Source organism: Terrapene carolina, unplaced genomic scaffold (genome assembly GCF_002925995.2).
Source record: "Terrapene carolina triunguis isolate 2854851 unplaced genomic scaffold, T_m_triunguis-2.0 Scaffold42, whole genome shotgun sequence".
Lineage (NCBI taxonomy): Eukaryota > Metazoa > Chordata > Testudines > Emydidae > Terrapene > Terrapene triunguis.
Genome location: NW_020664393.1, coordinates 32,101,830 through 32,118,695, shown reverse-complemented (window position 1 = coordinate 32,118,695; position 16,866 = coordinate 32,101,830). Strand labels below are relative to the sequence as shown.

Here is a 16,866-nt window from a genome sequence, read left to right as displayed (position 1 = left end):
TGGGGCTGGCTGGCTCCCCCTTTGTCACTGGAGAATCTGTGGGATTCCTTGAGATCCAGGTTGGGGTTGTCCACCCTTTCATTGTCACCCAATAGGCACCAGAGACCATCCTCGGATCACCATCTGTACTAAGATCAGCATAGATCCCGCAGTCAGGACAGAGGCACTTGGTCTGGTGCCTGCTGACACCAGTGGTAAATCTATTTGCCCAGTCCCTCCTTGTAATCCTTGGGATGCTTCTCGGACTTTGAGGGTCCCATTCACTGACCCATTCTAGAGCAAGATCCCCTGTGCAATTGGTGACTCCTGTTCTCTGAACTAACAGCTACAAGCGACCGCTGAGCCTGTGCCCTTTGGACCTCCACAGTAATCCGGACTGGATCCTGTGATTAAAGAACATAATCCATTGTTGGTGTAGCTAACTGCTTCTTTGTTCTCTCCAGACAGCTCGACGGTGCTGGCCTCCTCAATGCCCGTGAACTTCAAGGCATATCAAGGTCTCCTTAGGTGTAAGGCCACTTTCTTAGGCATCCAGGCTGAATTTCTTCAGGAGAACACACACAAGCTGCTGGATAGTCTCCAGCTATCAGCTCAAGGGCCAGTAGCCCTCCCAATAAATGAGGCTCTCTTGAAGCCGGCAAAGGCCTTCTGGAATACTCCCACTTTGTTGCCTCCCACTTTGTTGCCTCCCATGGTGAAGCATGCAGAGAAGAGGTACTTCATTCCCATACTGGATTTTGAGGGTTTTACTCCCACTCGGCCCCTAAATCTCTTGTGGTACCTGTAGCTAATGACCGAGCACAACAGGGAAGGTATACATCTACACCTAAGGACAGAGTCCAAAAGGATGGTCTTGATGGGGAGGAAGAGTTTTTTATACTACCTCTTTCCTGCAGATGCACATCACTAACTAGCAGGCATTGCTCTCTAAATACAACTTTGTTATTTGGGTGCCCACATCTAAGTTTGCAGACATGTTGCCAGAAGCCTCTAGGGACCAGTTTGTCATTCATTGCAGAAGCCTGTATGGTAGCCAAGACTTTTACAGTCCGCTCTAGATGTGGCAGATGCCTTAGTCAGAATTATGGTATCAGCTGTGACCATGAAGAGGGCCTCATGGCTGCAGAATTAGGGCATTGTGTTTGATGTGCAGCAGACCATTGATGACTTACCTGTTGATGGTAGGTTTTGGTTTCTAAAAAGATTGAGGCGTGCATCCTTTTTTAAGGATTCCTGAGCTAGTTTGCATTCTTTGGAAGTTTATATTTCAGCTGTACAAAGACATCACTGCAGTGGTCAGCAGCAATACTGCTTGCAGTGTTTCTTCGGGCAGGTCTCCTTTCCTGTAAGGCAGCGGGACTACCCGAGGAAGGGGCATAGATCCCAGAGTCGAAGGCCCTCTGATGCTGGATGCCAGCTGGCTAAAACCAGAAAGTGCTCATTTTGACTTGTGTGTCCAGAAGTTCTCTCTCCTGTTCTGTTCATGCTATGCTTACTCGATCGTCTAGGTCGTCCTAAACAGCAGAAAATCTTCATTGGTCCCAACTCAAAGAATTGAGTTAATTGGGGCCTTGATATCCGAAGAAGTGGGTTGTAGCCCACGAAAGCTTATGCTCTAATAAATTTGTTAGTCTCTAAGGTGCCACAAGTACTCCTGTTCTTTCTACGAAGTTGAGTGTTTTTTGCCAACCAACTGATTCCACACAATCCACCACCTATGTCTGGAGCTGCTGTGTCGACCCTCCACCACAGCTGGAGTATTCCTGAGGTTGCTAGGCCCTAAGGCTGTATGCACATCCGAGTCTGAGGTTGTTTGTTTTTTTTTATTTTTGTGGGATGAAAATATTGCTATCCAAAAATGTCAGTTCTTCAGTGCTTTTAATTACTAAACTACATTCTAGGTATATTTAGTTGTTATTATGTGAATGTCCTTAAATTTTTATGATACTATAAACAATACCTATAGAGTTGTGTATTTAGATCATATCTAGTGGTCTTTCAATCTACTCTAGGTATTCTGTTTTACGTTTTTATTGTTGAATGTTTTGGTCGATGTTCTTGTCTGGGTTAGTTTACACATTTTTGAATAATCATTGCCCAGCAGGAGCAGCCCAAATACCACTGTCAACTTGAAGCAGAATGATGTGTGTCCATATGTAAGCCTAAACTGAAAAACTTGACTTGGAATGCTAATATATCTTTGCAGTGTGTTGGTGTTTTAAACTAAACTACTGATCGAGATAGTTGTTGTATGCCCCATGAATCCGTGGCTGCTGCATTTGTTACTAATAACTCAGATATGGTAAAAATTGCAAAAACATCTTTTTAGTGATTCATACCGACGCTTGCATCTAATGCACATCCAGCGGGATTAATTTAAGTGCAAGCAAGACCTTGCTACTGTTAATGAGTTCAGTTTTTATTGTGTGAAATTTCATGGAATTCCTGACTTGTGCTGTCTGAAAGGTTTTTCACATAAATTAGTTATAAAATGATAGACAATTGTAGGTAAAATTACAACAGAGGAGGTGGAGAAGACCACTTAGTTTTTCCATGGATGATTTATAACCAGATATTGCTAACATAGAGACATCTCTCTCTACTTAATGTGTAGCTGTCAATCCTGTTTCTCTTAACTATGTGTTAGAATGGTGCAGAAAATCAAATCTCCTTGTTATATGGAATTTTAAAAAAATTACCAACTAATACTTTTTTTTTTTTTTTTTTTTTTTGGCCTTAGGTCCAAGATGGGCTTCTTGGAACACTGGTGTCTTTATTTGCATCAGATGTGCTGGAATACATCGAAATCTCGGGGTCCATATATCAAGGGTAAAGTCTGTCAATTTGGACCAGTGGACACCAGAACAAATACAGGTAAAAGATCTCTTATAAATCAGATATTTGAACTGGAAGGACAGGTATAAAAAGCCACATTGTTAGGTCCTGAGAGAGGGGCCCCTATATCTGCTTGCCTGGTACATTGGAACAAAATAACAGGAGTATCTCTTACAATCCTGCAGAAAACTTGGTATAGATAGTTACTCAAGTTTCAAGTAAAGTATGTGCAGCTACTCAGGATGGATTGATCTAAGTCACCAATTTAAATCATGATTTAAATAAGCAAGCCAGGAACCTTGATTTAAATAATCAATTCTAATCTTGTTTTCATTAGTTTTTTAATTATTTTCGTAAAACAATTGACTCTCATTGGTTAGTAAACCTTTAAAACATGTTGATTTGCAACTAGATATAGTCTTTGCTTTAGCTTTGGTACTTCCTTTTGCTGAGGAGGAGGATATACTGTATCTACACACCTTTAATTAAGCAGTTTAACATACATTTATTCAGAGTCTTCATTTTTAACAAAAAAAAAAAAAAAATTGTGAATGATGCTTTATTTTTTGTTTTTAAACTTGTGATTGGTTAAGCTGCATTTGGAAGGAAATTGGAATTCAATTAAATGACGTTAAACAACCTTGATACAAAAAATTAATACTTTTTTCTTCCCGTTCATCTTATTGTACCAATGTGTTGTCAAGGTCCCTATACAAGTACACCTCAGTTGTAGTAGTGGGTTTGTGACGCTAATCTAAAAATGTCCCATTTTCATGTTGACGTTCAGTGCTACTTTGGATTGTGCATAACATCTATCTAGGGATACAACCCTTTGTACTTCAATTATTCATTTATGTTCAGCTACATTATAAATGAATGAGAATAGTACAGGGGTAGGCAACCTATGGCACGCGTGCCGAAGGTGGCACGCGAGCTGATTTTCAGTAGCACTCACACTGCCCGGGTCCTGGCCACCGGTCCGGGGGGCTCTGCATTTTAATTTAAATTTAAATTAAGCTTCTTAAACATTTTAAAAACCTTACTTACATAACTAAACTATTGTTGTATGTAAAGTATTATAGACTTATAGAAAGAGACCTTCTAAAAACGTTAAAATGTATTACTGGCACGGGAAACCTTAAATTAGAGTGAATAAATGAAGACTCGGCACATCACTTCTGAAAGGTTGCCGACCCCTGGAATAGTATATTCAGTTGTATATTGTCAATCGTAGAGGTGCAAAAAAATCGTAAAGTTCTGGGTTTTGTTTTTTACTTGTTTATCTACTTTTAAATGTTGGAATCTTGACTCATTTATTTACTTTTAAATACCAAAAATGATAGATTCACATCATGGACTATAGAATTAAACGTTCGCTTCTAAAAGTTGGTGCAGTATTTGAAACTGAGCAACATTGTCCCTCTTTTGTCAGTATGGGACTTAAGAGTCTCACAAAGTAGAAAAGGGGTGGCAGAGGAAAGCTTAAATGAATAAAGATAGGTTTTAATAATTTAAACTCTCAATTTTTGATAAATCCTAAACGAGCCTTTGGAATATATAGATTAATTGAAATCCATTGAGTTCAAATATTGATAATGGTTAGTGTCTTCTGACACAATGCTGCTGAATTTGTAACTTTTATCAGGAGCATTTTGAAACTTTAAGATTGCAAGACTGGATTTTTCTGTTTTATTAAGCATATGCTAATTAGTAGGATGTTTTTTAATTTCTTTATTCAAAGAAAAATTTAACTAAAGTATCATCATCTAAAGTAAATATATGAGAACTCTCGCCTGACAAGTTGCAATGTCTCATATGGTAGCTAAATTTTTTCCATATACCTTGTGCTCCACAACTGAATATTCATTTATTAATTATTAGAGGGATTGTTTTATCAGGTTCTTCAGAAACCCATTTGAGAGAGAACCAATCCCAATTAAAACATTTTGAGCCACAGTAGATTATCTACAGCTGAGTGATTTGCCAATTTAGGAAATTTATTAAACACTCCAGAAGTTGCTGTTGTCTCTTCAAACATTCTGCATTCCACATCAAAGTACCATCCTTTTGGTAAATAGTTCTTTTTAAAGAAATTTGACTTGATTATGATGGTCTATTATACCTGTTATAAAGTATGAATTGTAGTTTGGGTCTGTGTATACTTTGTAATGCTATAAATAGCAAATTTTAAAAGACATGGGTCAAGGTTAGAGTATTTGAATGTAAACGTACCAGTGCTCATGTTTTTATTTTGTGTTACACTGTAATATGCTTTCCTTTTGTGTGTGCTTGTTGTGAGCAGAAATAATATGTTCAAAGATATTTGAAAATGCTGCAGGTTCCCTCATCAGCATGTAGGCAGAAGAGCAAGCATAATTTGCATATACCTGTGACTGGGAGGAAATTCAGTTGTTTCTTGTAGGGTATTCCAGTAAAATACTTAAAAAATTGTATATTGTTTGTACAATATGTAGCACAATTGGGTCCTGGTGGATGACACCTGCTCCTAGGTGCTAATGCACTATTGTATAATAGTACAGCAGAAATCACATGATGTTAAAAATTTGTTTCTAAAATTACATAATTTTGTGTCATTGGCATTAACAGCATGCTAAATTTAATTAAAATTGTTGCTTTGTAGTAGCTTTGTTACTATGTTTAAATTGGCTGCAAAAGCAATCCTGATGTCATCGATGACCCTAGCAGGACTACAGTGGCTTACTTGTGTCAATGTGAGCAGAGTAAACCTTATAGTGGAGCACATTTCAGTAAGAGCAATGTGAAAGAATGTTACTTCAAAATAAATGAGACTTACCTCTAGCATATTATTTTGTGTATCTGAAATTGTATAGTATTAGTGCCACCCTCACCTAGATCTAGATTTTGTTATTGGAAAAATATTGTGCCTACATATCTGTCATATTTTTAATAATAAAAAATTGAAGGGAGGAAGCCTGAATATTTCATGCTGTTATAAAATTTTGATTTTTAAAATGACAGTCTTCTTCAAATTCAGTCCATTTCAAAATAAGAGTTCAGCTTGAGGAATTACACCTTCTGAGTTCCCACTGCCTACTCAAGTTTTATAATTACATTCTTCTATTCTTTTAAAATATTTCTCTCCCATTGTGCTGTGAGACAAACCTAGGCAAATTGGGAGCTGAAAATACAGGGGATATTAAAATTGCAGTCAAATGTACGAAATAAGGAAACTGAGAGACAGTTCTTCAAGTGGCCTCTGTACATTCCTACTCTTGGGTTGTGCTGGTGGTGCATTTCTGATGGTGGAACGCTTCCTAGCGCTGCCATTGGAGTCCTTTCATGCCCCCTCCTGTCCCATCTCTCACTGCTTCTGAACAGTCTGAGGACGAGGCTATAAAACAGGGTGTGGCACCCTGGCCATCTCAGTTCCTTACAGCCGTGGTAAAAGACAGCCTGGAACGTCTCCAAATCTGACCCATCCACTTCTTCAGACAACAGTACCTTTAGTTAGTTCTTGTTCTTAGTTTAGTTCTTTATTTTATTATTCAAAATATTACCTTTAAAAGAAAAAAAACCTCTCTTGTAGGTTCCACATCTTGGTGCAATCTCTCAGATTGCGTGGCAGATCTGAAAGGAAAGTGGCTAGCATTTAAGAGACATGGATCTTTTCCTACTGTCTTTCGTGCCTCCAACACCTATATGATGTATGTAGCATACATAGGAGAAGGACATTCTGTCTTAACATATTGTGTACCAGGAATCACCTTTTACTCCCCAAGCCTATAAACAGTGTTAAAACGAGACCCACGTGCTTCTGCTGGAGTATTCCCTAGTGACCAAACCCTCTGGTGCTGACCAGCCAATTTCTGTGATTAAAGTAAGGCCTGCATCTGACCCATTCTCCTTGGGAACTAAGCAGCGGCAAGTTAAGGTTCTGCTAAAGGTTCTGTCATTCAGTCCAGGGAGACTGGTAAAACCTGTTGTATTGAAGGATTGCAAGTCATCAGATAGTAGTTTCAGTACAAATATTGGCCTCTGTTACCTGTCAAGCCCACTTGGATCAGACTTTCCCAGTTCTGGGGAAGGGGGTGGTGTGTGATGTGGCCCTGGTTAGTAGTGCCAAGCACCATTGGGAGTCCTTTTTGGAACTGACCCCAAGGAATCTGATATAGTCCAAGGTTTTGGTTTAGGATTCAAAGTTGGGGGCTCGTGATAAATGTCTTGAGGCCGGTCGTATCCTTAATACAATGAGTTTTATGGTTCCAAAAGTCTTTTCCAGAGCCGAGTAGCTGCCAGTGCAGTGGTTATTAGTTGTAGCCCTGTGTGATGGTGTATAAACCCCACACTGGACAGAAGGGGGTTAAGAACAATGAGGAGTCCGGTGGCACCTTAAAGACTAACAGATTTATTTGGGCATAAGCTTTCGTAGGTTTTTAAAAAAAACCCACTTCTTCAGATGCATCTTGGGTGTGAATCAGGGTTTAAAAGCCAGCCAGCTCAGTTGGGGGCTGGCAAGCCAGGGAGGAGGACATTCCCTGGGAGCTTCAGGGGAGGACCAGAGCTGAATCTGCACCGAGCTGGGGCGCAAAGGAGCCACAGCACCCAGCAACTGAGACTGGAGTTGGAAGCCCAGGAGATGACATTCCCCAGGGCCAGTGGCCAGACAGGGTGTGGACTGAGGTAGGAGTGACCCAGGGAAGCTGACTTGAGGCTGACATTAGATGGAGATGGGTGAGCAGCCAAAACAGCCTCCCAGGGCCCTGGGTCGGAATCCGATGGAGTGGGAGGCCCTGTGTTCTCCCCTCCCCTCCCCCCACATTGTATCCACTTGGCCAGGTTGCTGCCCTAAGGACCGCGCCCCTTAGGGCGTGACTGCTGCTGTAGGCACTAACCACTAGGCAGGAGACCCTTCTCCCGCGATCATACTCAGACACATGGCTCAGATTCTCAAGGAACCTCAGATCCAGAAAAGTCTTATTGCAATAATCCATGAAGGGAGTAATCAAGGGGATAAAATAAAGAGCAACAGACACTCTTGTGCCTGTTTCCACTCCAGGGAAAGGACAAAAAGCTGTGGAGTATTTTCAAATGTCCTCCAAACTGTCCCTTCCCCATACCAAAACTATGGGTTCATTGAAGACATCTTTTCCCCTTCTCAGTTTTAAGGTTGCTTCGATCTCTAGTTTCACTGCTTCCAATTGCATCAGAAGTGAGATTAGGTCCAGTATTGAGTCAGATAGGGATAGAGAGGTTACATTTCTACCTCTGTTCCATTTCACTGACAAGACTTGATAGAAAACCTGATTCTAATTACTGGTGAAACTGGCAGTTTCTTCTTAGGGATGATGGTTCTACTGGCCATCTCCTAGATACTATGGGAAAAATAAATAAATATAAAAATGTGTGTGTCTGTGTTCATGTTGAAAAAAAGCAGACAAGCTCTACTAACTACCATGTGAAGGGTTCTCGCTCTTTCACACTTACCCTGCTGCCACCTCACTGATACTGGTTGCAGCTCTCAGATGAGTTATCTGGTTACGTTCTGCCATCTCTGACAGGGAAGGTAGAAAATTAGATATTTTGGGAAGCCCTATCTTCTCCTCTTCCAGTCGTGGCATCAAGGTATCGAACTCCCAAGCTGTGATATCTCATTATCAGTCCTGTCTTTGAGAGAAGATGGCTCTCTTTCTGCTTAAGGACCTTGCTGGAGATCAAAGAAATCTGGCAAAGGTATTAATTACAGAGGAACAACTTGTTTCTATGCAGTTATTGAGACACTTTCCATATGTCAGACTTTGCTGCCAGGGCGGTGGTGTCTGTCATACCATAAGGAGATGTGCATGGCTCAGATCTTAAGGTGTATTCCCTGAAACTAGAGTGGGTAGAAGATCTCACTTTAAAGGAGATGGTTTATTCAGTACAAACCATGTCCTCAAAGATGAAGGATACAATCTTATTGGCAATATCACTCGGTATTTATCATTCTCCAAGGAGATGGTTTGGAGCTCCTGTCTCAACAACCACAAGCAGCAGAATTCTCCTTAATCTTTGTCCTCATATCTTAGCGGCAGCAATAACAGCTTCCTCCATAGCATCAACAAACAAGAAAAAGCTACAAGCCTCATCCCAAGAGCAGGTACACTACTTCATGCTCTTCTGTGCCAGGCCTTAGACAGTAGGTGTGACACGAGGAGTGAGAGCTACAGCTCAGTCCCCAATCAACTCTCCAACTTTCCTCCTTCCATTCCACCTTTGGAGTTTCACTCTTCTACTATTTCCATTACTGGAATATCATTACCAGAGAGAAGTGGATCCTTGAGAAAGTGCAGGAAGTCTATTCAACCACATTCCTCCTCCCTGTTTCTTCCTACTAAGGGACCCCTCTCACAAGCACCTACTAAGAACAGAAGTTCTATCCCTTTTGGAAGCTGGGGCTATCGAGGAGGTTCCAAAAGAGTTCAGAGGGAAAGGACATTTTCTCAAAGTAGTTTCTGATCCCAAGGATGGATGGTGGAATGTGATCCATCTTAGAGCTCAGAAACCTAAGTTACTTTATCAGAAAGTTCAGCTTCCTTGTGGTGACAGTTGGGTCAATAATTTCTTCCTGATCTATCCAAGATTGATTTGTAGCTCTCTATCTCAAGGATGCATATTTCCTTACATTGATCATATCTTCATATTGTGAATATCTCCATTTAATGTTTTTTTTAAAAAAATCACATCCTGTTTGTGCCAGCCATCTATCAGTCGGACGGCCGTGTCTTCGCTGATTTATTTCCTGACACCTCCTCGCACAGAGTAAAAGTTACCAAGAGCTTTGGGTTGAAAGAACCTCGGGTAACACCAGTACAGGGTCCTCCCCTTTGGCCTTTCTGCTGCCCCTTAGGTATTTACAAAATGCCTCTTTGTCATGACAGCATGCTTAAGACTGCAAGGTATTAATATGTACTCCTATTCTGATTAATGTCTAATAAAAGCTTCATCTCAAAAGTCTCTGACCATCAATTTGTATTGTGTGTGTGTGTGTGTGTGTGTGTGTGTGTGTTTTTTTTGGAGAAACTGGGTATCTGAATAAATTGGAAGAAATCACATCTTCCTATGCAGAAGCTCTCCTCCTTTGGCACAATTTTAGACTCCCAAGATGGAAGGGCTTTCCTTCCAGAAGAAAGTGTCACTCTGCTATTACAAAACTTCAAGAGAATCCCAACGAGACAGTAATGATCTTCCTCAGCCTAGTTCTCATTGCTTCAGTGTGTCCATACGCATGTCTCAAAATAAAAGTATTACAGCTAGCAAGAAATTACCAGGCAAATCTAGATAACCTATACCTAAAGCTTTCTCTCTTCCCCCTCCCTCTCTCTCTCTCTCCCCCCCGCCCCCCGTTATCTTTTCGCTTCTATATTGGATGCAGCGCAACCTTGTTCTGAGGGGAATGTTCAACCCTCCGTCGCCATCTGCAATTAACAGTGCAGATGCACCCAGCCTGGGATAGGGTGCTCACTGACAACTCATATTAATAGGAACCGCTTTGAGAAAAAGCTACACATCAGCTTGTTGGAGTTCAGGGCAATCAGGCTAGCTCTCAAATCTTTTCTTTCTCACAAGGCAAAGTAGTTCAAGTAATCATAATAACTTGACAGCTTTGTTCTGTGGGAACAAACAAGAACAATCTTGTTCCTACAGCTTGCAAGGAGAATGCTATGGGATTGGAGCATCCATCACACTTACCCTGTAACAGTCAGTCTAGTGCAGGGGTTCTCTCAACAAATTTTTTGGTGGCCTCAGAGTGCGGCCACCAACTCTTGCTGGTGGTCACTCTGACGATTTTTTTCCTAAAATAAGTAATTTTAGGAAAAACAAATGTATATGTGCATATTTATGTCCAAATCATTGTAATTTATCTATATAAGGGTTTGGGTTTTTTTGCAGACTCAATAATAAAAATGTACAGTTGTCTCTATTCTTTACTGGACCTAAACAGAATAGAAACACAAATAAGGTGCTTTGAACATTCTTGTCTTTTTTTCTTGTTTCTTTCTTTTGCCTTTTTTTTTTAAAGACTTGCTAGCTATATGTGTGCTGTGAAAAGTGATATTTGTATATTTTTAATACCACTTTTTACAGCAGACTTACTCAGCCCTGGCAAGCCTGGGGACGAATTAAGCTCTGGATGGGGAGGTGGCTACAGAGGCAGTGGGGTCCAGGGGCAATGGGACACTGGGTGAGGCAGCGGGGGCCAGAGGTGATGGGTGGGGGGGTGAGCTCGGGCCCAGAGCCCACCACCGCGCAACCAAGGAACGGAGCCTAAAGCCCCACACCCAGGGGACAGGGCCTGGGGACAGAGCCCGAAATCCTGTGGCTGGAGCCTGCTGCCCGCCACCCCAGTGCTGAAGCCCAACCTCCCCCCCCACCCCCCGGGAATGTGGGGGACTCACTTGACTGCCTGCTCCTCCATCTTGTGTGTCGCTGATTTCCCCTCCTCCCCCCAAAACAGTCCAGACGGCTCTGGCCGCGAAAAAAATCCCCATGTGACCGTAAGTGGCCACAGTGGCAACGTTTGAGAAACGCTGGTCTAGTGGGAAAATGTGACAATTTGGTGGATCACCTTGACAGGGAAAAGCTACACAAATGGTCTCTCAGTGACAGAAAATATTTGTTCTCTGGGATCACCCCGAAAGAGATCTGTTTGCATTGAGATGTAATGCCAAATGCCTGAAGTTCTGCTTGAAAGCAGGAGTACACAGCCTATCTATATATTGGATGCATTCCTTCTCAACTGGGGAATAGGTTTCCTCTGTCTTTCCTCCATTTACTCTAATCCAAAGAATGATATGGAAGATATGGTAAGATAACTTCCTGTGATTACATCTCTGTTATATCAGCAGAATGGCTAGATCTTGAACCCAAATTCCTTGCACCTGTTGGAATGTGCTATATACCTCTGACTTAGAGAGTACTTGCTCATCAGAAGAGCAGTATATTCTGTTAAATTCTAAAAAACAATTTATTCATAAGTGTTAAGAAAAAGTTTGCCTTCTGGGCATCACATAACAGTATATCAGCTTCACTGGGATTAGTTCAGTCCATATATGAATACCGCTTACATCTGAAACTATCTGGCTATCAATATCCTTGATGAAAGACTGCGTTAGCTATCATTTTAATCTACCACACACCAATAGACAAAAACTATATTTACTCGTGACTCCTTCAAGAGCTTAATGAAGGGTATAGTGAATGTGTCAAGGATCCCGTACCATCATGGGACCTTAACCTAGTCCTTACTCAAATCATGAGATCTCCCTTTGAACCTATCAGTGCTTCCTCTTTCATCTATCAAAACATGTATTCTAGCAATAAATTCTGCCAGAAGAGTAAGTGAACTTAAAGCTGTGATGGCAGATTCATGCCTCAGTCTTTCACAAGATGGTCCTCCATCCACATCTTAAGTTCCTGCCCAAGGTGGTAACTGACTTCCATCTTCACCAGGCAGTTACTCAATCAGAATTATTTCCCAGACCCCATGCACACTTGGGAGAATCAAAGCTCTACATACGAGATGTTAAGAGTGCTAGCATTTTATTTAAATAGGAACAAAGTTTTTAGAAAGTCCCCATATCTCTTCATATCCTTTGAAGAAAATAGTAAGGGTCAAGCTATTTCTTCTCAACACTTGTCTAAATGGGCTAAGCTCTGCAATGAAGAGAGCTACAAGCTAGCCTCTGTCCTTCTTCCTGCAAGGGTTAAGTTAGTCTCTTTGGCATGCCTTAAACATGACCCCATTGTTGAAATCTGCAGAGCTGCAACTTGGAGCTCAAAGCACATGTTCATTAAACATTACGCCCTTGATTGAGCACACAAGTATGATGCATACTTTGGTAGAGCAATACTTTAGTTACTACTTATTTAATTAGGACTCTGTTCTACCTTTCTTATTTCACGTTACCTCTTAGACTATACCAAGAGTGTCTACTTGTAGAGGAAGAAGAAAGAGGCTACTCACCTGTAATTGCAGTTCTTTGAGATGGGCTCTACACAGTCACATTCCCCACCTGCCTTCTCTTCTTCCTAGGACTGCTACCTACAGTTGTGGTCCTGAGGCGGCGGTTGAAAGGAAACGAGGTGGAGCACGATGCCCTTTTATAGCTTTGCCTTTCTTTTTACCATCAGAGCTGCGTTGCTGGTACAATCTGAGTGTGAACGTGTAGCGTTCATCTTGAAGAACTTTGGGTTACAGATGAGTACCGTATATATTCGTTCACTAGCCCATTCATTTATAAGCCGACCTCCCCCCCCCCAAAATGGATTGATAAAAATAGCAAAAACTGTATGACCCTTTCACAAGCCGACCCTATATTTCAGGGGTTGGAAAACTTTGGCTCCCGGCCCATCAGGGTAAGCTGCTGGCAGGTTGGGATGTTTTGTTTACTTGGAGCATCTGCAGGCATGGAGCCCCTCAGCTCCTTGTGGCTGCAGCTTGCCGTTCCCAGCCAATGGGAGCTGCGGGAAGTGGCACCACTTCCTGCAGCTCCCATTGGCTGGGAACTGCGAACCGCGGCCACAGGGAGCTGAGGGGCTCCATGCCTGCAGATGCTCCAAATAAACAAAATGACAATGTATTAGATTTTCAATGATTCCATAGAGCAGGGGTCAGCAACCTTTCAGAAGTGGTGCCAAGTCTTCATTTATTCGCGGTAATTTAAGGTTTTGCGTGCCAGTAATACATTTTACATTTACAGGGGCTGGCGGATGGAACCCCAGACTGGCAGCAGGCTGAACAGACCTGCCGGCCTGGGTTCCGTCCATACAGGCCGGCAGCGGGCTGAGCGGGGCCAGCGGCGGGGTTACCAGGCTGGCAGCAGCGTGCCACAGTAAATCAGCTCGCGTGCCGCAGATTGCCGACCCCTGCCATAGAGTTTAAAATCATCAAATTTTGGTGTAGACCCATTTATAAGCCCACCCCTATTCTTTGATGCGTCACTTTTTTACCAAAAATATTCAGCTTATGACCGAGTATATATGGTAATCTCCTTTTTCCTTTAATCTTTCACTTGCAATCTTAGAAGCTACTTTTGAAATACTAAAATAAACATTTTCAGATAAGTGATTTATTTTAAAGCTATGTCCACTTTAACGGTCTTAAGTGAACCCAGAGTAGCAAATTCCACAGGAAACATCTTATAATTCCCATTAATGTATGGTCTTTTTAAAATGCTTTTTGTAGTATCTTTCTATTGCAGAAAACATGCAAAGCAGGGTTGTGTTTGTTTGTATAGACTATAACACTTGAATAGACAAGTGATAGAAACAGAACATTGCATTCAAAGGAGTGAAGAGAACCATGTATGAAACAAATAGATGTGATTAGGGGATTTAACCTCCAGTTCTTAAAATGTAGTGCACAAAAGTTTTTAATCCTCTCACTTACATGATCAGAATAACAATGGAAATGTGTTTCCAAGACCCAAATTAGCAATGTACAAAATAATTAATAATTCTTCTACCCTTTTCTTTAGTGCATGCAGGATATGGGAAATACGAAGGCAAGGGTAGTCTATGAAGCTAATCTACCAGAGAACTTCCGAAGACCACAAACTGATCAGTATCCTTTTTCTGTCTTACTGTTTTCAAATTCAAGGAGCCTTAGTAAAACCCAAGTGTTACTTATCAAATTCTTCATCTAGTTATGTATGTCAACTTATCATACCAGCCTTAATTAAAGTTTTTGGTTTTTTTTACATTTATTATTTTGCGGTGCCTAACTAGAGGCATTGAAAAATGGGAAATGAATCGGCAAACCTTCCTTATGGTAAGAAACTTAACAAATATATTTAGTTTATTAAAGAGAGAGATTAAGAACTGATGTGTTCATAGTTTATAAGTGCGTACACAGGGAGAAGATTTCTGATTGAAGACTCATAGATGTTATGCCTTTGTCTTGAAGGTGTACTGCTGAGATGTAGATCATTTGGTGTGGCTGGGAGCTGAACTGAATATGTGGTGAGCACTGGGGGACAGAAAAGAAGACGAGAATTGATAAATAGAAAACAGATTGAATTAGTTGGGTCTAAAAGCAAAATGGGAAGTGGTGAATTTGATAATGGTAGGGAGAATTGATTTGGAGTGAATGAAGTGCTGAGTGAGTCAGGTGGATGAATGGTGACTAAGTAGGAGTTGTGTGGGGCTGAATAGTGAGTGAATTGGTATGGTTGTTTGATATGTGTGGAAAAATATTTGTGAAATGTTGGTGTGCCAAGGAGTGTTGGAGTGCATAACCAAGCTGGTGATAATTTTAATGGTGTGCTGGTAATTTTTTTGATAATTTTGGAAAGCTAACTTCATTACTAGTCTTAATTTAGGTTGCTTTCAATCGGTTTTGCCGCCTTATCTTCAGTTCCAGACCATCGTGGGGCTAGTTCTAGCTGTGTATGTGGGCTTCCAGCCTTTATAAGCTCCCTCAGTTGTTTGAACCCTGGCTGATCCACAAGAATAGATCTGTACTGATCTCACCTATCATATCTTACCCTGAAACAGAGTTTAAAAAGTGTATGTTATGGAATAATAAAATGTTGTTCTGAGTAGTCTTATGCATGGAGCGTGAAATGGTTAGGCTGTCTGAAAGCTTTCTGATTGCAAAAGCATTTAAAGCCTTATGCTTTATTGTCTTCCACTCTAAGCATATCGTAGGGAATATGTCTGAGTGTAGTTTGAGCCTGATTAACTTTTATTTGGTCAAATGCTAAATGAAGTTATTAATAATAAGGAATGCTAAAGCAGCTTTGATTTTTAGGTGAAAGGGCACTGGAGTTGGCCATGCACTCACTATGAGCTTGGCCTCCCTCCAAGTCGCTTTTCCCTTGTCGTCATGCTTATTGTCACAAGAAATGAGTGGAAATGTGTGAAAGAGGATATTGATAATGGACCTTTATATTTAGCAAAGTGAGAATTGGCTTTATTGATGGAAGTCTGTTGCCAACTCCTTTTCACATGTTCTGAAGAGGACATCTGTTTGTGGTCATCAACGGATTTTGCAAGAAAACGTCTACCTCGGTCTGGAGTCTTCTACTATAACTTCATATTAAGATATAGCCAGCATGCTGGAATCTAACTGGACAAAAGTGATTCCTGAGGCAGTGCAAGAGGACCCTGAACCCTGCAAAAGACTCCATGCGGAAGGAGAAGGGGGTCTCTCACACCAAAAATGACACTTGAAGTTATATCCTGCTCTGTTCACTGGATTGGCCATCTCGAGAAGGAGAAGAGAGAGACTCTAACCATTAGCTAAGCCATGCCTGAAGTCTATATACAGCTAAAAGAAAAAAGAGACTAAACACCTCCCTGCATGAAAAGTGAGTTCAAGTTATTTGCAACATCTGAACTACAGTAGAGATCTATCACATGAGTTAAAGAAGAAGATGACTACTGAATTCTCCAAGGTTCCACTCCCAGGTCAGTTATCTAATTAGTAAGAAGTTATTTTGGGTTAAAAGCATACTATTCCAAAGCTGCCAAGTACTTGATTTTTAGGATACTTTCTCACAGATGCAGAAATGATCAGAAAGATGCAGACACTACATTATTGTGGTAGGCGGAATAAGCTAAGTAAATAGGATCTATCATAGGTTGTATGTTCAGACAAACTTAAGATGGAACATCAAAATGGGAAGCTATAATAGGGTTACCATCCGTCCGTATTTCCCCGGACATGTCCGGCTTTTTTGTCTTTAAATAACCGTCCGGGAGGAACTGGTAATAAGATAGAAAGGTCCGGGATTTCCCCTGCCCTCCCCTCCATGCAGAGTGCGGCGCGGCTGATAGGGTGGCTGGGGCCGATTGAGCCACTCCGATTGGCCTCCAGCAGCCAGAGCCCCTCCCCCGCTCCCCCCTCCCCCTGCCTCAGCACTCTGTGGGGGAGGGGCTATGCACACGGCAGCGCGGCAGCCTGCTCCACGTGGAGCCAGTGGCTCAAGCGGCATGGTGGTAAGGGGAGTCCTGGGGGGCAGTCAGGGAGCAGGGAGAGGTTTTGATGAGTTGGGAGTTATGGGGGGG

The 16,866-nt window shown here is 41.6% G+C and overlaps 1 protein-coding gene across 2 annotated transcripts in view; it reads left to right on the top strand.

The window, feature by feature from the left end:
• Positions 1 to 16,866, top strand: part of SMAP1 (small ArfGAP 1) — a 230,453-nt gene that overhangs the window by 40,534 nt on the left and 173,053 nt on the right. For both annotated transcript variants that reach the window (XM_024193778.3, XM_024193768.3), the window contains exons 2-3: positions 2,741 to 2,874; positions 14,334 to 14,419. In XM_024193778.3, the coding sequence (XP_024049546.1) occupies positions 2,741 to 2,874; positions 14,334 to 14,419 (220 nt within the window). The remainder of the gene's footprint in view (positions 1 to 2,740; positions 2,875 to 14,333; positions 14,420 to 16,866) is intronic.